Source organism: Bufo bufo, chromosome 4, assembly GCF_905171765.1.
Source record: "Bufo bufo chromosome 4, aBufBuf1.1, whole genome shotgun sequence".
NCBI lineage: Eukaryota > Metazoa > Chordata > Amphibia > Anura > Bufonidae > Bufo > Bufo bufo.
The window spans coordinates 572,308,144-572,330,813 of NC_053392.1; the positions used below are offsets into that span (position 1 = coordinate 572,308,144).

The following is a 22,670-nucleotide window of genomic DNA, read 5'->3' on the forward strand; positions in this document are numbered from 1 at the left end:
CCCACCACTCTCCGGAATACAGAGGGGGGAGCACTTTTTACTTTACAATCTTGGCTGTAATAAACATACACACAAAGTACAGACTACAGCCTGGTATAATATAGTACAGAATATTTTCGCTTCTGCTCAGTTTTTACAGCCTAATCTACTTGTCGCCCTCAGAATCGCTTTCCCGTGACGTCACTCCTCCCCTTCCTGTGCATTGGGAGTTTCGGACGGTCACGTGCTCTCCTGTCCTTGGCCGGCGTGCGTTCTGATCAACATGGCAGCTCTTCTGGTTTGTGCCCGGCTTGTTCTGAGACAAGGAGTGCGCCTGATGCCTGTCTATGCCCGGCGGCAAAGCGCGGTGCCAGTCAGGTCATTGCTCTTCTGTATTTCTTATGTATCTGTGTCTATGCGTCCTCTAAAATATAGGAGAGGCCGGTAGTGTGCACCGTGCATGGCAGGTCTAACCCCTGTAGAAGGTTATTCTGTGCTTGGATGTATACCCTGCTCTGGTGCCAGGGTGCGGGGTTCATGCTGGGCTCTGGTGCGGGGTTCATGCTGGGCTCTGGTGCCAGGGTGCGGGGTTCATGCTGGGCTCTGGTGCCCTGGTGCGGGGTTCATGCTGGGCTCTGGTGCCCTGGTGCGGGGTTCATGCTGGGCTCTGGTGCCAGGGTGCGGGGTTCATGCTGGGCTCTGGTGCCAGGGTGCGGGGTTCATGCTGGGCTCTGATGCCACGGTGCGGGGTTCATAGTGGGCTCTGTTGCCCTGGTGCGGGGTTCATGCTGGGCTCTGGTGCGGGGTTCATGCTGGGCTCTGGTGCCCTGGTGCGGGGTTCATGCTGGGCTCTGGTGCCCTGGTGCGGGGTTCATGCTGGGCTCTGGTGCCCTGGTGCGGGGTTCATGCTGGGCTCTGGTGCCCTGGTGCGGGGTTCATGCTGGGCTCTGTTGCCCTGGTGCGGGGTTCATGCTGGGCTCTGTTGCCCTGGTGCGGGGTTCATGCTGGGCTCTGTTGCCCTGGTGCGGGGTTCATGCTGGGCTCTGTTGCCCTGGTGCGGGGTTCATGCTGGGCTCTGGTGCCCTGGTGCGGGGTTCATGCTGGGCTCTGGTGCCCTGGTGCGGGGTTCATGCTGGGCTCTGGTGCCCTGGTGCGGGGTTCATGCTGGGCTCTGGTGCCCTGGTGCGGGGTTCATGCTGGGCTCTGGTGCCCTGGTGCGGGGTTCATGCTGGGCTCTGGTGCCCTGGTGCGGGGTTCATGCTGGGCTCTGGTGCCCTGGTGCGGGGTTCATGCTGGGCTCTGGTGCCAGGGTGTGGGTTTTGCGCCTGGATGTGATGCCGCTGGTTCGGCTTTGTCTGTCTATGGTGCATGTTCCGGTTTCCATCCATTGCACAATTGCTAAGTGCCGTTTGCATTGCTTCCTTTTAAGTGTGATTGTGTCAGACTGCATGAGCACCATAGACGAGTTCACTGGGCCACTGATGTATGGGGTACCGCGCCACACGGCAATGCTCCCTGTCTCTCCCGGATTTGTTTACCACGGTGACCTTGACTATAGTATTAGAACATCTGTAGAATGTGACTGGTGGGCGCGGGTGCTGATTAGGGGCTTTAGGCTACTTTCACACTAGCGTTACTCTTTTCCGGCGCTGAGTTCCGTCCTAGGGGCTCTATACCGGAACATAACTGATCAGTTTTATCCCCATGCATTCTGAATGGAGAGCAATCCGTTCAGGATGCATCAGGATGTCTTCAGCTAAGTCACTAAACGGCGTTTTGGACGGAAGAAATGCTTCGGTATTATCTCCGTCCAAAATTCTGAATCAGTTGCCGGAATGCTGGATCCGGCATTAACATAGTACATAAGGCCGAAAAAAGACATCTGTCCATCCAGTTCAGCCTGTCATCCTGCAAGTTGATCCAGAGGAAGGAAAAAAAAAACCCTGTGAGGTAGAAGCCAATTTTCCTCACTTTAGGGGAATAAAAAATTCCTTCCCGACTCCAATCAGGCAATCGGAATAACTCCCTGGATCAACGACCCATCTCTAGTAGCTATAGCCTGTAATATTATTACGCTTTAATTTACATATTAGTGCCGGATCCGTCCTTCTGATCTGCGCATGCACAGACCGGTAAAAATAAGAACAAAAATACATAACAGATCCGTTTCTCCAGATGACATCCGGAGAGACGGATCCGTTCTTGCAATGCATTTGTAAGACGGATCCGGATCCGTTTGCACGCTGATTGCCGGATCACTCTGCCGCAAGTGTGAAAGTACCTTAAACATCTTAAAGGAGCTCGGTTGGAATGCTTCTGAATGTGGGGCTGTGACCTTTGACTTCAGGAAGGTCACTGTGCGTCCTGTATGTTCTCTCCCCTCCTGTCAGCAGCAGTGAATGGCATTCCCTTTGTTTTGGTGGCTGTTACCAGTAGGAGTTGACTTAGTAACATTGTTGCTTGTAGGATCACGTCTGATAAAAGGGATGAATGTGTGAATGCAGAGGATGTCCCTACACGTTCTGATGCTGTCCAGTTGGTGCTATCCATGTCAGACTGTGTATGGAAACATCCTTTATAACATGGGGAATGGTAATTCCCAATTTATTCTTTACTTTTTAGATAGATTCATTGCAGAGGAATTGCACAATGCTAGAGTACCCCTTTAATTTAGAATACTCAATTTTTTAAAAGAGGTCTTTACTCCGAAATCCCTGACGATCAGTTATCGGATACCGAGTAAATGTACTATCACATATCGGCCGTTCAGATAAATGTCTCTGTAATACATGGATGGGATGAGTGTGCCAGAACGAGCCCCACTGTTTTTTGCTTTCCTCTATGGGTCATAGAGGGGGGCGGGGGGGGGGGGTTCCCTAAATAGGGCCTATAGGGAATATGGACAGAAATGTTTATGATGAGACAACACCTTAATTCTTTAATGATTTCTGTTAAAGAAGCACTCCGGGATCTTTTTTTCTTGCCTGTTGATATGCCATTTGTGGGTTGTCTGCCATCTTGATTCCTTCTTCCCCTCAGATATGGTTTCCCTAATGAATCCTATGATGCCTGGCTTTACAGAGAGAGAAGGGACGGAGTCTCGCCACACTGCACTGCTCTGTGTAATGGCAGCCATGACAGATCAGTGACAAAGAGCCGCTGTCCCCTCACACTGCAGGGTCTCAATGCCCTCCTATGTGATGCAGCTCCCATCTCTGTCCTGTCATCTCCCCTCTCAGCTCTTACATGCAGGGAGACCTACATAGAACTACACTGGAGAGTCAGCCCACACAGATGGTACAGACCGTCCGTGTGAGTAAGGAGGGTTATATAACTGCAGCTAATCACTGTATACAATCACCTGTTATATTTCTGCACTCCTGGTTCTTCCCATAGGGGAGGCATTAGATGTTCAACAGAACACAGGGGTCTACAGAGGAACATGGAGGGGGAAGGGGCCTAAGAGCTGCCAGGAGATATATAGTCCAAACTTCTGGGCAGCACCACCAAATCAAAGTAGAGACGGAGTGCCAGAGGTTAAGGCGGTGGTCCTACCACCCATACATCTACAACAAAATAAGGAATTGAACGATTCGCTCATCCCTAGTGATGATGTCATTCTGTGGTTCACAGGAAGAGACTGAGTTCCTGGCTCCACAGTAGAGCAAGACCTGAGCTGCTGGTCAGACTTGAGGTCACATGACCAGTTTCCCATAATGAAAAGGTTCATGTATGTATGTAAATGCCCAGAGTGCTTCTTTAAGGAAGATGCAAATTTTTGGGGGAGAATTCCATTAAGGGTCCATTCACACATCCGTATGTGCTTTGCACAAAACACGGACTGCACACCGCCGGCTTTATAATAGAAAATGCCTAATCTTGTCCGCGATTGCGGACAAGAATAGGACATGTTCTATTTTTTTCGGGAACGGAATTGCAGATCCAGAAGTGCGGAAATGAATGGGTCCGCAATTCCGTTCTGCAAAATGCGGAACAGAATTGCGGAGGTGTGAATGGAGCTTAACTCGTATATGTATGTGTTTCTTCATTATCTTTCAGGTGTCTGAGCAGCTCGTCCAGATTATTCACACTCGTCGCACAAGAGCAGGGGACCACAGACGCAGAGTCTGCCCCAGTCGCCAGGGTCCGGTCATGGCAGGAAGGTCCATGGTCCATTCATCTGATAGGGTCCAGGCTGAAGAGAAGTGGTCGTGTTGGCAGACAAAAGCTTCTTAGAACTTTTGAAGAAGTTTGCAAAACAGGTAAAAAGACGGTATTTAATAACACTGTCCAAATTGCAAGCGTGTTACATCTTTTTTTTTTTTAACCCCCTCCAAGTTTACAGCTCCTTTGCTGTCCTATGTGCACCAGTTAAAAACCACAGTCTACCCTTGGCCGTGGTGTGTTCCTGCAGTTGTACGTGAGGCTACAATCAGACGGGTGGCATTGGGGCATCAGAGCCAGATCGCAGAAGTTAAAGTGCATTTAGATGCGTTGCGCTAAATGCACTTTATCGGGAAGGGATTGTTCCATCCCGACAATTGCCTGCTCGTCACTGGAGGTGAGGAACTGCATTTACACGTAGCATTCATTTCCACTGCGTGGGGACGAGCAATGGCAACTGCAGTTGCTTTTCCCCAGTGTGGTGGTGGTGGGGGGGGGGGGGGGCGACCTCTGTTTTCCTTGCACAGGGGCGGCCACAGCCACCCGCTTGTGCAGGGAGCTTCAGCCAGGCCTAATTACTTGAGTAGGGCCTTACTGTGTCTCTCCGCACATTGGTTGGAAACAGATGTGGCGTCTTGCCAGAGTTGTAGCTCCTTCATTCTCAGGATCTAGCAGCGCGCTGTTACTTTGGACGCCGCCTTAAGAGGCTGCAGGTCCCTAGGATATACCCTCCTTAAAGTGAAGGAGAGCGCTTGTACTGTTAGCTCTATTCATGTCTACTATGGTAGTTGTGAAAAAAGCCGAGCCATCGTTCTTGGCTGTTTTTGGAAGGCCCATAGAAATGACTGGAGAACGCATCACGCAAACGTTTCCACCGGTCTGGTCACTTCTATGGGACTGCTCGGCGATTTGTAGTAGTCCCATATTAATAAACGCGCAGTTGTTGTCCTCTTATTATTTTGCGGGGTCCTCTTCTGAAGATAGGCGCTGGGCCCACCTCTGAGACCTGCACTTATCAGTGGCATATCCTAGCTATATGCCGCCAGCGTTTCAGATGAGACAACCCTTTTAATGTCTCTACCATGTAGGCTAGAGGTTACACTTGCAATATTATGGAGTAAATTCTTAAAGTGATTCTCCCCTATATTAGATATACCAGTATTTAGTGATTGGATAGGGTCGACTGCTGCAACCCCAGAGTCGATCAAAGGTGTCTTTAGGGCTACGCTTTGCACTTTTCAGTCCTAACCCACGTCATGTTGGGAGTGGAGTTGTGCGGGTCAAGTATGGATAATGGAGTCCAGACCTGAAGGTAGGCACGGTTTGGCGGACATACCTATTGATTTTCTGAAAAGTTTTACAGTTGTGCTGACTTGATACAGTTGTAGCAGGTTCTAAATATATATGGACTTTCTTTCGGAATATTAAAGGTTCACGTTCCCTCACGGCAAACGGAGATCTTGAAAATTGTTCTTAATAGAAGCCATATTCTATGTTAGAAACTAGAAAGCCCACTTACTATCCCTTATCTATAGTCACATGTCTATATGTGATATCTTTTACAATCATTTTTTTATATATATTTTTTATTTAAGGTAAACCCAACAGCAACCAGGCCTGGTTCTTTTTGCGGGCCTGCGGCCCTTTTATGCCAGAGGTGCCCCCGGTGGAGCGGACGGAGATGGCAAGCAGTATCTGGAACAAGCTGAAAGAACTGGGTACGGTTTACTTTCTTACTGCTCGCTCATTGCGCGCTTGTACGGTGCAGTAACTTTAAAGGTATCTGTAGTAAGTATATGTCGACCGTTCACACGAGCTGACTCCAGAGTCCGGCAGAGGGAAAGGGGCTGCTTGTTAATGGCTCATCAAAGGGGTTTCCAAGCAGGGAGACCCCCTGTATGATGTTTCTATGGAATAATGACGCATAGGGGCGATTGCTGACTTCATGATACCTACCCTTTCATGGTCAGGCATTACCATTATGGTTTTGCATATTTAAAAGGGTGCCGATGCAACCAGTCGGTCTGCACCTTCCCCATTGCTTGAATCTTTTAGGGAGGGGAATAAATGAGCCCCACCTCCAAATGCTGATTAAAGGGTGATTCCCCCATCTCATAAAGTGATAGCGTATCAGTTGGTTATACCATTGCTTTGTGATCTGCGATAGTCTGATCTCTAGGACCTCCACCGATCCTGCGAATGGGGCCCACTTCAGTTTCCTGCACAGCCAGGGCGCTACTGTGCTGGAAAAAAACAGTGGATAGACCTGCATTATGTCCCTTCATTCCCAAGATCGGTGGTGCTCCTAGAGGTAGGACCTGCACTGTTGATAAAGTAAAGACCTATATTTAGCCATGTGCCATCGATTTTCGTTCAGTCCGTATTTCCCTTATGGTAAGAGCCTATCAATATGGCGGTATTAATACCTTGTATTCTTGTTTTCTAGGTGTGGAGTTTAATGTCAACCATTACAACACACTGCTGGAGGTCTACATCCACAACGAACATGTCTTTTCACCCACTGAATTCCTTGCCAACATGGAAGCGGCTAATGTGGAGCCTGATCAGGTGGGTGTTTTATTGTTACCCAGAAGACATCAGTCAAAGACTTGGCTATTTAACCCTACAATTTCAAGGTCTCGCGTAGTGGCCACGATGCAATTTTACTGTAGATCTGCCTGGTTGTGTGGTTTTGCAGGAAAAAAGCATTTTCACTTGCGAAACCACGTGGCCATTGACTGATTGAAAGGCACACAGACTTGTGGCGGAACCGCATCTCACTGCAGGTTTTGGCCACATTGCCACTGCACCTCAGTCCCGCTGTTGAACATGCTGTAAAGTAAGGCTACTTTCACACTGACGTTTTGGCTTTCCGTTTCTGAGATCCGTTCAGGGCTCTCACAAGCGGTCCTAAACGGATCAGTTTTGCCCGAATGCATTCTGAATGGAAAAGCATCCGCTCAGAATGCATCAGTTTGCCTCCGATCCGTTTCCATTCCGCTTTGGAGGCTGACACCAAAAAGCTGTTTGCAGCGTTTTGGTGTCCGTCTGACAAAACTGAGTCAAACTGATCCGTTTTCTATGACACAATCTGGCACAATAGAAAACGGATCTGTCCCCCATTGACTTTCAATAGTGTTCAAGACAGATTCGTCTTGGCTATGTTACAGATAATGCAAACGGATCATGCGGTTGTATTATCTGAACGGATCAGTCTGTGCAGATCCATGACGGATCCGCACCAAACGCGAGTGTGAAAGTAGCCTTACCTGTCTGACGATTCATGAAAGTAGCCATGTACAGGAACGGAGGCAAAATTAGAAATGGCTCACGAGCATAACAAAAGCGGCAGAACATGCCTCGTAGTAATAATTTTGCGGCCTCTGTGTGCCAGGATGTGAAATGTATGCAGGAGCCGGCATAGGTTCCAGCTGTAATTTACATTAGTTTTTAAGTGTAACTGATGTTGGACTTGTTGGCCCACATAAACCCTGCTCACTTTTTAAAAAAGCGTGGGATTAAAGAGGGTGGAGATTTCAAGTTTTGGCGCAAAACAGGGTGTGCATAAAAAATGGTTTTTTTTTTTGTATGCAGGAAAACTGGCAAGCAAGCTTTATAAATTCCTACATGGTGTCTGTAAAGTCGCTCAGTGTTTTGTGCAGAGTTTAAGCGTGAAACACTTTATTCACTTTGCATTTATAGTGTACATCACGTCTGCCTCTGATGTAGTATATGCCACTGTATAGGCATACCACACCTATGGGCTCCCAAAAAAACAAACTGTACCCAATAGAGATCATAGGAGCAGTCTGTTGGCCCCTGCCTGGTCCAGAGTGGGTTATTGAGATGCTTGAAACATTTGCTGCGAGCTTCCCCAGAATACACTCGCTTGTCAAAATCCAATGTATTTTTATAAAGAGTGAGGGCTGTATTACAGTGGCTGATAATCGCCAACTAGTGTTCACATGAACAGTCGTTAGCGATCTTCTTGCTGTGTAATACTAGTGCTGATTGCCCGCTCGTTCATGGGGCAATTCAATAAACATGTTTAAAAATCAGCGCATGAAGGCGGCAGATTGTGCTGTCTAAGGCTACATTCACACGTCAGTATTTTTCTATATCCCGATTTTCGGTCAGTTTTTTGCGGATCCGTTGTTCCTGAAAATGTTTCCGTATGTCATCCGTTTTTTGCGAATCCGCAAAAAACGGAAACATGTATAAATTTCAATAAGCAAATAAAGTTGTTTGGATTTCTTTGAAAAAAATAAAATAAAAATTTAAATGTAATTTCCAGGAACGGAATCCGCATAAAACAGATGACATCCGAATGTCTTCCGTTTTTTGCGGATCCATTGACTTTGTATTGTACCAGGATCCGAATTTTGCGGAAAAGAATAGGACATGTTTTATATTTAAACGGACATACGGAACAACGGAAACGGACAGCACACATTGTGCTGTCCGATTTTTTTCCCAGGACCCATTGAAAATGAATGGGTCCAGATCTGTTCCACAAAAAACGGAACAGATCAGGAAAGAAAAAACGGACGTGTGAATGGACCCTAATAGCGATCTGCCGCCGACATACCACAAGACAGCAGGTGGACAAGTGATGACATTCTGTGGAGACGATCACTGTATGTAATAGCAGCAGTCTGCCACATCAGCCTGTCTAATGCAGGCTTTACCCATTCAAGCGACAGCCAGTTTGGACCAAATACCGGAGCCCCATTTTTCAAATCTGACATGTCAGTTTATGTGGTAATAACTTTGGAACGATTTTACTTATCCAAGCCATTCAGAGATTGTTTTCTCGTGACACATTGTACTTCATGTTAGTGGTGAATTTGAGTTGATACGTTTTACCTTAAATACATAAAGAAAAACCAAATTTGCAGAGAAAATTTTCAAAATGAGAATTTCTCCGCTTTTAAGACAGATAGTGATACTTCATAAAATAGTTATTACTATACATTCCCCATATGTCTACTTTATGTTGGCATCATTTTGTAAATGTCATTTTCTTTTTTCAGGAAATTAGAAGGCTTAGAAGTTTAGAAGCACATTTTTAAGAAAATTGCCAAAACCCACTTTTTTAAGGACCAGTTCAGTTATTTTGTGGGGCTTAATTAGTAAAAACCAACCATAAATGACCCAATTTTAGAAACTACACCCCTCAAGTTACTCAAAACTGATTTTACAAATTTTGTTAACCCTTTAGGTGTTCCACAAGAATTAAAGAAAAATGAAGGGGAAATTTTAAAATTTCCTTTTTTTTTTTGTGTAGCAGATTTTCCATTTTAAGCAATTTTTAATGTTACACAGTAAGGGTTAACAGCCAAACAAACCTCAATATTTATTGCCCTGATTCTGCAGTTTACAGAAACACCCCGTATGTGGTTGTAACCTGCTGTACGGGCACACGGCAGTGCTCAGAAGGAAAGGAGCGCCATATTGTTATTGGAGGGCAGATTTTGCTGGAATGGTTTTCAGGTGCCATGTCACATTTGAAGAGACCCTGAGGTACCCTTAGAAAGAAAACCTGCAAATTTGACCCCATTTTGGAAACTACACCTCTCAAGGAATAAATATAGTGGTGAAGTGAATGCTTTGACCCAACAAGCGTTTCATAGAATTTAGAAACGCATGGCTGTGAAAATGAAAAATTAACTTTTATTTCCAATATAATGTTGCTTTAGCCCCACATTTTTTATTTTCCTAGGGGCTAACAGGAGAAAATGCACCCCACAAGTTGTTATGCATTTTTCCTTAATACGACAACACCTTGTTCGTGGTCGTAAACCGCTGTTTGGGGACACGGCAGCATTCAGAAGGGAAATTGCTGAATTTGCTGAAATTGTTTTAGGGGCCATAACATTTTTACTTTTTCACCAATGTAGCTGTGTGGGGGCTTGTTTTTTGCTGGACGGGCTGTAGTTTTTATTGGTATCATTTTGGGGTTCATGAGTCTTTTTTTGATCACTTTTTTTATGGAGGTGAATTGGGTAAAAATGGCAATTGTGTTAGTGATTATTATTTTTTTTTTTATGGGGTTCCTCTTGTGGTATATTATATGATGATTTTATTCTGTGGGTTGATACTGTTATGGCGCTACCAAATTTATATAGTTTTATTTTTATGTTTTACTACTTTTTCAGCATAAAATCACTTCTGTGTTAAAAATAAATTATATTTTTCATAGTCATATACTAATGTCCATAACTTTTGTTGTTTCACCAATGTAGCTGTGTTAGGGCCTGTTTTTTTGTGGGACGGGCTGTAGTTTTTATTGGTATCATTTTGGGGTGCATATGACTTTTTGATCACTTGTTTATTTTTTTTGTTGAGCTGACAAAAACAGCAATTCCGTCATTGTTTTCTACATTATTTTTTACGACCTTCACCTCGTGGGATTAGGAACATGATGCTTTTATAGATCAGGTCGTTACGGATGCTGCGATACCAATTATATGTAGACTTTTTTTATTTCATTTTTTTTAATGACCTAAATGAACGGATATGAGGTTAATTTCTATTTTAATTTAGGTTTTATTTTTTCCTTTTTTTATTTTTTATTTTATTTATCAAGACTCATTTGGATCTTGAAGATCCAGTGGGCTTGATGGCTGTACAGTGCATTGCAATAGTCATCTATAGCAATGCACTTTATAGTCTGTATTACAGTTACACTAAGGTGCAGATCAGACCCTCACAGCTGGCAGCCCGGACAGCAGAGTGTCAGCTGTAAGTTACTGCTGGCACTCTCTGCTGATGGCAGCGGCTCCGTTCCTGAGCTGCTGCGATCATAGACGGCAGAGAGGATGAGGCTGCAGGGGGATATCAGGAGGCAATGGGGGCCACTAAATTACTGGGGGCAATATAAATATCAAGGGCACATTGGGGGTCTCATCCGATTTCACAGCCTGAAACCAGCATTTTCACACTAAAGCGCCTCGATTGGTTAGTCTGCAGAGACTAACCAATCGGAGCGCTTGCTGGCAAGGGACCACTCTCGTCCCTTGCCGGCTTCCCCGGCGTGTCTGATCTCCGGGAGAGCGGAGACTCCGGGGCTGTAACACTTTATAGTAATATAGTATAGTAAGAAGTTTGGACGTGACTGTACGTCGAAATGCAGTAAATTACTTGCGATTTGGACGTACAGTTACGTCCAGATGCGTGAAGGAGTTAATACTATAAAGGCATACACAACATGCAATTGACTAGGGAGATGGATGTGTCTGTCTGTCTGGTTTGTGTTACATTAGAAATGTCTTTCTTATCCAGCATTGTGATCATTTCTTTTCGTCTTCCAGGGCACTTATCAGGGGCTGATTGCAGCGTATTGCAGTGAAGGAGACATCGATGGGGCAAGGTGTGTAGTAAATGTGGAGTGGCACAGCTCTCTTCTAAACAGAGGACACTTAGAAAGGGAAGACTTCTCTATAGGAATCCTTCAAAATTGTATAAAAATCCTGAGCGTGGAATCCCAGCCTTCACCAAATAGACACAGCGGTCTCCGGCCTGTTGTATAGATTGGTCTTTGTGAGGCGCCGCCTAACATTTCTATGTACCTGGGGGACTAAATGATGGCTCGGCAGCTCCTGTAAGTGTTCGCTGTTAGTGGCTTTCTTGACCTCGTAACAAGAGGGTATTGATATCCTGAGCATTTATTATATTATCACCCCTCCTGACATGTTACTTATAATAAAAGTTCTGGAGCATTTATCCTTATGACTCTATGTTCTGCCATTCCTTTATTATTCCTGCTGGAAGTTACAAATGAAGCAATGAAGCTCCAGCCGGGTGTTACCAGTTCTGGGTGCATCCTGCCCAGTCTGACACTGATGGGATAGCTTCACTGTGCGGGGAACACTTCTAACTGGTAACACCCATCTGCTAGTAATTAATTCATAACTCCTAAGTAGGAGTAATAGAGGATTGGCACAACATTAGGTGACCAATATAATGCTCCACAATTGTTATTACAAGGGGAATGCAAGTAGTTACTAAAACAGACATTAAAGGAATTGGATATCTGGGGACCCACCTCTTTATTTCATGGCTACATGTGATATCAGTTAAAAGAGAAAAACTGTCAGTTGTCTTTACTCGTCACTCCCTGATGTGAAGCCGGAGCCGCTCATCACTATCTGGTTATGAGGCGGGACTTGCAGTTCCAGCATACGCTATAAGACTACAAGTCCCAGCATCTCCTCCTTTTCCTTCTGTTCCTCTATACCCATCTACTCCACAAGCCGTGTCCCCTTCCCATCCAGGTATGAACATCCGCAATCGCATCACTACTTAGGGCTGGCGATCGTACTGTCATGTGATTGTCGACAAGCGACGTGAATAGAAGGGGAGGCGCCCCAAGTCATGTGACAGTGTAGCGAGGAATCCGCAGAAATTCCTGAGCAGTGGAAGCGCCTCTTTATTCGCACAAGTACATTCATGAATATTTGAATAAAATAAATGTACATTTTTCTTTGAATTGCATTTAATAAAATTAAATTGAACAGAACACGGCTCCAGCACCCTGCAGAGCCGCTGCCAAGAGGCTGACACCAACCTATATGATATTGATGATCTATTCTAAGGAAAGGCAATTGTTTTTCCGAACCCAGAAAACCCTGTTTAATCAGTATTTCAGTTAACTTTTATTAATTTTTTTCCAGCCAAATTTTAGGATTTATGAAGAGTAAAAATTTCCCCATCACTGAAGAAGTATTCAATTCTCTGATTAAAGGACATGCCAGAGCAGGGTAAGATCTCACCTTACACCCCACCAGTGTGTGATTGTTTAAAGCCGACTTTCTGATATTTTTCACTACAGCTATAATCGGTGACTGTTGTGTGTACCTGTAGACAGCGGCGGACTTTACTACCATGCAAGACAAGCAAATGCTTTGGACCCCAGAGATCAGGGGGCCCCCTGCTGGCCACAAGCGGATGTAGAAAATCACAACTAAGAGGGTGCACATGCCACTTGTTCAGCCACAGAGGGGCTCAGGGGAGAGCGGTGGTGGGGGCCTTTACCAGCTGTAGAGCAGTATACTGCTGGCAGTCCGGCTTGGCAGGCCGACATGGGTGTAACTTATGTGGCTGAGCTTACTGTTGCCCCCCAGACATAGCTTTGCTTGGTGCCCAAGAAATGCCAAATTTGCCCCTCATCATAGACACTCCAGGAGGCACCTTGTCCTCCTGAGCCTATAATCCCAAGCCTGCGCAGTACGTTACACCATCCATGCATGCGCAGTGCATCTGCTTCTGCTAGCCCAGATACAGGTGACAACTGTGCACGAACCAGTGCGGCGCAGGTGTGGGAATACAGGGCCAGGAGAGAGGACTCGTCATGCAGAGGGGGAGTGGACAGCGCTGCAGAGAGGAGGTTTTAGGGTCTACTGAAGCTAGTTTCCACCCCTTGGTGCACTGAAGTCCTCATTTGCATAAGAATTAAAAGTAAAAAAAAAGCAGAACAAATTTTCTAATGAAATGTATTCTTTTAATCAGCAGGATCCTCTCTACCAGGCGATATAACGGGTTTAAGGGGGTTGATCCTGCTATTAAGCCTATTTCAAGGCTTGCTTTGGAATTTGTCACCAGGTTTATGCTGTCCCATCTGGGGACAGCATAAGATCTCACGGACAATGTATCCATTTTGCGGTCAGTAAATCTGCATTTTTTTTAGGGAGACCCTTTGATGATCCATGTGCCTTCCGCATCTGTGTGTCCATTCTGCAGAAATATAAAACGTGTCCTATACTTGGCCACAAAATGTGGACCGCGGACACATGGAACTCAGTGGGTCCCCAAAAAATGCGTATGCAACACGGACAGTATCTGTATTTTGAGGATTTGCAATTTACGGACTGAAAAACACACAAGGTGGTGCATGCATGAGGCCTAAAGCGGTGATGGGACCCAACCGCTTATGGGTATTGAGGACTCCACAGTGAGCGCACATCCTGCAGAGGACTCCAGCTCACGCTGCAGCTGATATCCAATGATTTTATGGAAACTATTGTAAGTGACCCAGCAATGGAACCTGTCATTTATATACGCCACCTCCCGACTGAGCCCATGTAGTGGAGTGCAGAGCACACTTGCTTCTCATTACAATGCCTGGGGAAATATTATAGAATACGTTTTGTGTAGTGGCAGAGCTAACAGAAATGCAGGAGGATTTCAGCTCCGAAGCCCACAGAACCTTATGCAGCTCCCAGTGCATGCTGGCATAATGTGTTGGTCGGTGCAAGTCATTCTTTCTTCTTCCTTCCAGTGACATGGAAAGTGCCAAGAACGTCCCTTCTATCATGCACAGCGCTGGGATGGAGCCACGATGGAGCACACATGTGGCACTATTAAATGCATATGCTGAGAGGGGAGATGTTGAAAATATCAGACAGGTACCTTCTTTCTGGTTTCATTCCTACAGTGCATCTGATTTGATGGAATAACTACTTTGCATATGCCTATTAGGCCCCTTTCAGACGAGCGAGTGTCTCACTCCAGCGCAGCACCCAGCCTGAACTCCCAGCACTGACGGGGTCACCTAGCGTTAGATTGATTTATGATGTTATGTAACCCTTACAGTTCTGGAATGTATTGGATAAGACTGACAGCATTATGTCAGTGTCCTCTAATACATTCCAGAACTGTAAGGGTTACATAGCATTATATTGATTTATGATGTTAGGCTACTTTCACACCAGCGTTGTTTAAATCCGGCGTTCAATTCCGACACCGGAACTGCCCGCCGGATCCGGAAAAAACGTGTGAAAACGGATTACATTTGAATCCTGATCAGGATTTTGATCACAATGAAAAAATGCATTGGAAAAAACGGATCCGCCATTTATGGACTTTAACTTTTTTTTTCACATTTTTCGGGTTCAACATGCAAAAGCCGGATCCGGTTTGACTGAACACACAGCGCCGGATCCGGCGTTAATGCAAGTCAATGGGAAAAAGACCGGATGCGGCGTTCAGTCAAAGTGTTCAGGATTTTTGGCCAGAGGTAAAAATACTGCATGCTACGTTTTTCTGAAAAGCCTGATCAGTCAAAAAGACTGAACTGAAGACATCCTGATGCATCCTGAACGGATTGCTCTCCATTCAGAATGCATTAGGATAAAACTGATCAGTTCTTTTCCGGATTTGAGCCCCTAGGACGGAACTCGGCGCCGGAAAAGAAAAACGCTAGTGTGAAAGTACCCTTATGTGACCCCGTCAGTCCTGGGAGGTCTGGCTGGGTGCCTCGCGCTGCGATTCCGCAGTGAGACACTCGCTCGTCTGAAAGGGGCCTCCCGTTATGAACCCCCTGCGATAAGCGCATCCTGCTCTGCCAAATTCAGCATACCCATTTATTTCTATAGGGCCTGTGTAAAACCAAATAAATGTAAAAAGCAGCCACAGTGATGATGTTATAAACCACACATCCGCCATGGTAATCAGTTGGTCATTGGGGGCATTCTCATTTTAAGAAGTGAGACACCCCTTTGTATTGGAATAGATTATAATCCGTTTTACGGTAAGCCAATAATATCGTATAGGTGGGGGGGGGGGGACTGACTCTTGGTCCCCCTGTTGATCAGCTGTTTGAAGGGTCCATGGTGGTCATGCGAGCCCTGTGGCCCCCTTGTTGCTTACATTGCTCTATACACCTCCATGCTGTAGTGGATATTGCAGCTTTGTCCCATTCAGGCTGGGGTGCTAAGAGTAGGACGCCCTCTGGTCTGATATTGATGGCCTATCACAGTGAAGGCTAACCTCCGGCACTCCAGCTGTGATGAAACTACAACTGCTAGCATGCTCTATTCATTTTTATTGAGTTCTGAGAACAGCCAAGCAAGGGTGCATCTTGGGAGTTGTAGTTTTCCCACAGCTGGAGTGCCGGAGGTTAGCCATCACAGGCCTATCCTAATAGTCGTGGTAGCCAGATCATAGTCATCACTGTCTAAAAGATGGAATACCTCCTAAAAGGGATTCTCTAGCTTTTTAACAAATTTTGGCTCTCCTTGCCGGACCTGTGGAGTGGTGCATACTTCACTGCTCCCCGCCACTTGGTTCTGACTCATTTGGTCCACTGCTGCATTTGCCGAGCTCCGTTGCATGCTTCTTAGCTTCCAGACCAACAGGTGTCACATGTGTCGCTGCAACCAGTGACTGGCCTCAGCAAGGAGGTGTCCCATAAGAGGCACGTGACCCGGTGATATACCGCTTGGGGTACCTTTGCAGCAGCACACTTGACTGTAGTTCATGCCAGAAGTCTACAAGCAGGGCCTGGAGTACAGCAAATGCAGCGGTGAACCAAAGTAAGCGGATCTGAGTGTTGGAGAGCAGGCAAGTATGCTTCTTTCTACACATCTGGTGGGGATGGGGAAGGGGGGAGCCAAAATTTGTTAAAAAGCTGGAGATCCGTTTTAAGGATAGGCCATCAATACAGTAACCTTGGAAAACCCCCTTAAAGGGCATCTGTCAGCAGTTTTGTACCTATGACACCGGCTGACCTGTTACATGTGCACTTGGCAGCTGAAGGCATCTGTGTTGGTCCCATGTTCTCATGTGCCCGCATTGCTGAGAAAAGTGATGTTTTATTATATGCAAATGAGCCTCTAGGAGCAACGGGGGCGTTACCATTACACCGAGAGGCTCTACTACTGCCGCGCCCTCTGCACTTTGACAGGACCAGGAGTGATCACATTTATACTGCCTGGTCCTGTCAATCAGAGGGCGCGGCAGTTGCAGAGAGAGCAGAGCCTCCAGTTGTAATGACAACGCCCCTGTTGCTCCTAGAGGCTCATTTGCATATATTAAAACATAATTTTTCTCAGCAATGCGGACACACATGAACATGGGACCAACACAGATGTCTTCAGCTGCCAAGTGCACATGTAACAGGTCAGCCAGTGTCATAGGTACAAAACTGCTGACAGATGCCCTTTAATTTATTCCAAAGCCAACATAGATATTTTCAACAATTATTTATGTATCAAAGTTTTTTTATATATATAATTTACTGCTCTTACACCAACTTTGTGCACTTATTTTTGGCAGATTTTGAGCAACAGTGAAATTAATATTCCACAGAAACAATTGGCTTCAGTTATAATTGCACTGGCGAAGTCTGGGTACTCTCAGTATGTCCCCGATGTACTTGAGCACATGCCAAATTGCATATCCTTTTCACAAGGTAATTCCACTCATTGCATGTTTTAATGCTACATATTTCCTATATTGTAGTAATCGGCCTGGAGCAGCAGCATACCTACGTACTTCTCCTTACAGATGAGACTTGACAAAAGTCATTCCCACCGAAAGGTCGTCCTTTATTGCCTCAGAATATATGTTATCCAAATAAGAATTGGAATAATTACACTGGAGATTATAGGGATTTTGTCAGCTAGTTTGAGCCTATAGAGCTGCGGACATGCGCTGCTAGATCGCCACTAGCACGTCTGCAATATACGAAAAAAAAAAAAAAAAAAAAATATATATATATATATATATATATATATATATATATATATATATATATATATATATATATATATATATATATATATATATATATTTTTTTTTTTTATATATTATTAATTAGGCTAGTAAGGAGCCCCGCCACACCCACTGTGAAGGGGCTCCTTACATCCTTACATCCTCCGAATCTCCTCCTTGCTCCCCCGACCTCACAGAGTTGAAGCGCTGTAATCATGCGCGAGTATGCCGCATGTAAATGTGTGGTGTCCTTTCCCAGTGCTGGCATCAGCTTCAGGCAATGAACTGAATTTGTTTATTAATGTTTTTTGTATTTTATGACACTTTGCCCTACCTAAAGCGCACATTTTTCTGTGCGCTTAAAATCTACTTCTATGTTCACTGCTGACTGCTCAGTGGAGTTGACATTTTTATCAATCGGGCCGCAGCGCAGTGAGTACGGGCAGGAGCGCACATTGCTGCTCCTGCCTGTGCCCTCCGGAGGTTTACCAACTCCTCGCGTATCACATGGGTACCTTGTAACCAATGTGTTATGCTAGGGGGACACGGGCAGGAGCCACTCCGCTCAGCTAATCCTGGACCCATGTGCTATGCCAGGATTTAGTAAACCTCCGGGGGGCACGGGCAGGAGCGGCAATATGCGCTCCTGCCCGAATTCATAAAAATATCATGCCCGTGCTCCGTACACCGCTGAGCTGTCAGCGGTGTACAGAAATGTCCGTTTTAAGCGCACAAGGAATGGTGCGCTTTAGGGAGGGAAAAGTCTAATAAAAATACAAAATCCATTAATAAAGTAGATTAGAAAAAGTTTTATTAGGGCATTAAAGACATCTTATTAAAATTTTAGTCAAAAGTTTAGTTACTCTTTAAGCATACAGTGAAACGTGCGCTCTAGGTAGGGAAAAGTGTAATAAGAATGCAAACATTAATGAACTATATTACAGAAAGTGTCAGGCTACTTTCACACTAGCGTTCGGGTGTCCGCTCGTGCGCACCGTTTGAAGGGGCTCACGAGCGGCCCCGAACGCATCCGTCTGGCCCCAATGCATTCTCAGTGGAGGCGGATCCGCTGAGAATGCATCCGCCTGCCAGCGCTCAGCCTCCGCTCCGCTCAGTGAGCGGACACCTGAATGCTGCTTGCAGCGTTCGGTGTCCGCCTGGCCGTGCGGAGGCGAGCGGATCCGTCCAGACTTATAATGGAAGTCAATGGGGACGGATCCGCTTGAAGATGACACTATATGGCTCAATCTTCAAACGGATCCGTTCCCCATTGACTTTCAATGTAAAGTCTGAACGGATCCGCTCAGACAACTTTCAGACTTAGAAAATTTTCTAAGTAATAATGCAGACGGATCCGTTCTGAACGGATGCAAACGTCTGCATTATCGGAGCGGATCCGTCTGATGAAACATCAGACGGATCCGCTCCGAACGCTAGTGTGAAAGTAGCCTTATTAGGGCATTAGGGACAGGCTAACAAAAATGTATACAAAAGTTTAATTACTCTTTAAGGAACTGTTGAATACCAACAAAGAAAAATAAAAATACTGCCTTTCTTCAGACTTGAAGAGTGCGCTGAATTTTCTTGTATTATCCTTGAGGTTGGAGAACATTTCTAGTGACACCTCACCAGTTCATCGGTGCGTTATTTCAGTCTACATATATCCACAGGATAAGACGTGTATAATAAACGCAGACCCCGCCTCTGGGGGCCCCTGACTCCCACTCCTTGTATTGTCTGGTGCCGCTGCTGAAAATGCGTTTGTTGAATATGAAGTCGCCGACCGTTCTCGCTCTCATATCATTTGATCTCTGAACTTTTTCTCTGAATGAGAGCATCAGAGCGGTGATTGGCCAGTGTGAGCAGGCTTTTAGGCAGGAAACACTGAAAGATTGGTTTCCGTAGGTAAAATATCCAGTATGTGAATGTGTTGTTCTGCTTTTATGGACACTAATATGCAGTTTTCGATTCTTACGTAGACATCATAAATCTCTGCTTGGTGTTATTGACTCACGGCTATGAAGAGGCAGCGCTAGAGGTTGCAAAACAGCTAAATGCCTGGAAACCAGCTGATGGAAATTTGGAAAGTCAACCTGGCGATTTCTTCCTCCGTCATTGTGTTAATTTAAAAATGGTGGGTTCTTTGGGGACATTTATTAAAGTTTTAAACCACTATCTTAGTATAAAGAAGTCTGAAATTATAGTGCATGTCATATTTGCGCCTTAATTTGCAGATTTTTGAGCTTCTCGCTATTTTTCTGAAGTGGCCAGAAAAGGGGGCAGCACTTGGTGGGAGGGGGCGGAGCCTATGACAGCCACAGATTTACTGTAACTTGCCCCAGAAACTGGCGTAAATTATAATTAAAGTAGATTTGGATTTCTGGCACATGGAGTGGGAGAGATGTGTCTAATTTATTAAGAAGCATCTGCCTCTTTATACATTTATACATTCTTTATACATTTTTAAATTTTTCTCTTTCTCTCTTTCTCTTTCTCTCTTTCTCTCTTTCTCTCTCTTTTTCTCTTTCTCTCTGTGTCTCGCGCGCTCTCTCTGTGTTTGTCTCTCTCTCTCTCTCTGTGTGTGTGTGTGTCTCTCTCTCTCTGTCTGTGTTTCTGTCTCTACTTTTTTCTTATCCTTTTCTCCCTCCCTTATTTCCTCTCTTTTTCCCTTTTATTTTTTTTCTTTCCCATCCCCCCTCTGTTTACTCTCCATCTTTTTCTTCTTTTTGATTTTTTCCATTTTGTCCCCCTTCTCCCACAGCCGGTCAGTGTTCTGATGAAGTGTGCCGACCAGATGCTGGCTGCCGACATGCACAAGCAGCCCAAGGAGTTCATGTTACAGTGTGCTTTGCGGAGTTCTAACTCAGGTACCTTCTTGCATCTTTTGCTGCTTCTCCATCCATTTTTAGTCTCTTTAAAAAATAGTACTTGCTGAGATAGTACAAAGCTGTCTGCTTTGTTGTTTGGATTTGACTTGACAACTGTCTGCATGTTCTTGCTTCCAATAGTTCTTGTTATGACGGCGCTGTTTTCCTTTTCTCTTTTGTTTCAGACTTGGCCTTGGAGCTCATGAGGGCCATGAAGGATGAAGGGATACCTCTTAGACCTCGCTACTTCCGGTCGGTACTCACTCAGTTGCGCAACAGGAACGATCTGCAAGGTTTGCACTTCACTTTTCACTTTGCACTATTAATACATTTAAAGGGATCCTGTCATCACCGTCTTGGACTTGTATCTCTGTAATACATGTGTAGCGCTGCAGATAAGGAGTCCAGATCATTATTCCACTGCTGTCTGTGCTCATACCTGCACTGACGCACAGAAGTCCTCTCCGTTACTTTACCACTGCACAGCAGTCCAGACGGTGGATATCAGCACAGCTTTGAGAGCTGACGGTGGATATCAGCACAGCTTTGAGAGCTGACGGCGGATATCAGCACAGCTTTGAGAGCTGACGGTGGATATCAGCACAGCTTTGAGAGCTGACGGTGGATATCAGCACAGCTTTGAGAGCTGACGGTGGATATCAGCACAGCTTTGAGAGCTGACGGTGGATATCAGCACAGCTTTGAGAGCTGACGGCGGGGGAATTAGGAGCAGTAGGAAAATAAGAGATCTGGACTCTTTGTCTGCAGCGCTACTTATGTATTACAGCAGATACAAGCCCAAGATCATGCAGGCAGACATTTGCTAATGATTCTGCTACGATTAACTATTTGTCCTCAAAGTATGATGGCCATCAGATCCATTCTGTCCAAGGCTACACAATGACTTTTGACTACAATTCCCCGTGCAAGATGACTAGGATGACACCCTTCTGAGTTGCACACCCTTTCTTCTTTACCGTAGAAGTAATTGGAAGGCACTTTGCGTGAATGTCTGTGTCAATCGCTCCAGTGCATCTTCCATTATAAGTGACCAGCAGTCTTGATTGGATATATCCTGCCGTTTTGTGCATTCAGCTTATTTGCAGAGCTATGGCTTTCCTTGTGTCTCCATGTTGACCTCTTCCATCTGTCCGGCTGCTGTCTGTGAGTTGGCAAGCATAGAGGGTGGAAGGAGTGGTGAAAGGCTCATAGACTGCGGGTACACAGCTTTTTATTGGCGGCGTACTGCAGCAAGATTTAACCCAACGTATACCTCTAGTGGAAGTCACCGAGCTGTGCTGCTCTTTAGGCATACAGGTTCCCCACTTCTCTATGGTATGATGATATGGCCTGCTGGAAGCCAATAATACACTATTTTGGCTGGCCACTGGGTTACTGGAGCCCTATGGATTTGTTTGACATGTATGCCAGGAGCAATAACGCTAAATGAAGAGTGCTGCCACAGTGTTTGCAGAGCATAGCACACGACTACACAGAGCATTTGTTTGTAGTCTGTAGCCATGGAGAAACATAGGTCTGCATTGGAGCTGTAGACCCAAAACGGGACATTTTGAATCAAGACTGTTTGCACAGTTGCTTCACTTTTTATCTAGAAATACTGGCGAAGGGAATAACAAAAAGTTTCACAATCCATTGTAATCAGGATTACATTATAGTAATTTATCAGAAAAGACTAAGTTTACTAACGCTCGATGGAAGAATTTAACGGCGTGCTTTCCAAATGTTACGAGGATGATGAAATTGAAGTTCTGTTCGGCTCGGGTCTCCTGTGCATGGCTTTTATCTATGTATATATGTATGCTCCGCGATCACTCAAAAACACAACTATCGATTTCAACGGAACTTGGTGTACACATCCCTTGCTACCTGGAAAGTAATCTTGCGGGGTCACAGCTCTCTAGGACATACCGTTCCTGAGATATTCCCAAAAAATGATCTGCATTAGTCAAGCAAGTCTTTCTCTTCATATCCCAACTGCCATACACACGGTCACATGTCCCTTATCAGCCAATAGAAGCTCGCAGGCCGTTAGCCTCCACATACACACAGTTTTACTCCAGGTTTCCATAACAACCCAGCCATTTTTCTTCACTGCTGTAGGTCCGCTTTAGGCTAGGGCTACACAACGACAATAAGTCGCACGAC

The 22,670-nt window shown here is 45.4% G+C and overlaps 1 protein-coding gene across 1 annotated transcript in view; it reads left to right on the top strand.

The window, feature by feature from the left end:
• Positions 1-216: 216 nt before the first annotated feature.
• The window catches only part of LRPPRC (leucine rich pentatricopeptide repeat containing), a 184,599-nt gene continuing 162,145 nt past the window's right edge, over positions 217-22,670 (top strand). The window contains exons 1-11 of the mRNA XM_040430335.1: positions 217-357; positions 4,039-4,241; positions 5,739-5,861; positions 6,590-6,711; positions 11,457-11,515; positions 12,819-12,905; positions 14,423-14,549; positions 17,200-17,335; positions 19,617-19,771; positions 20,399-20,504; positions 20,690-20,797. Of these exons, the coding sequence (XP_040286269.1) occupies positions 263-357; positions 4,039-4,241; positions 5,739-5,861; positions 6,590-6,711; positions 11,457-11,515; positions 12,819-12,905; positions 14,423-14,549; positions 17,200-17,335; positions 19,617-19,771; positions 20,399-20,504; positions 20,690-20,797 (1,321 nt within the window). The 5' untranslated portion in view covers positions 217-262. The remainder of the gene's footprint in view (positions 358-4,038; positions 4,242-5,738; positions 5,862-6,589; positions 6,712-11,456; positions 11,516-12,818; positions 12,906-14,422; positions 14,550-17,199; positions 17,336-19,616; positions 19,772-20,398; positions 20,505-20,689; positions 20,798-22,670) is intronic.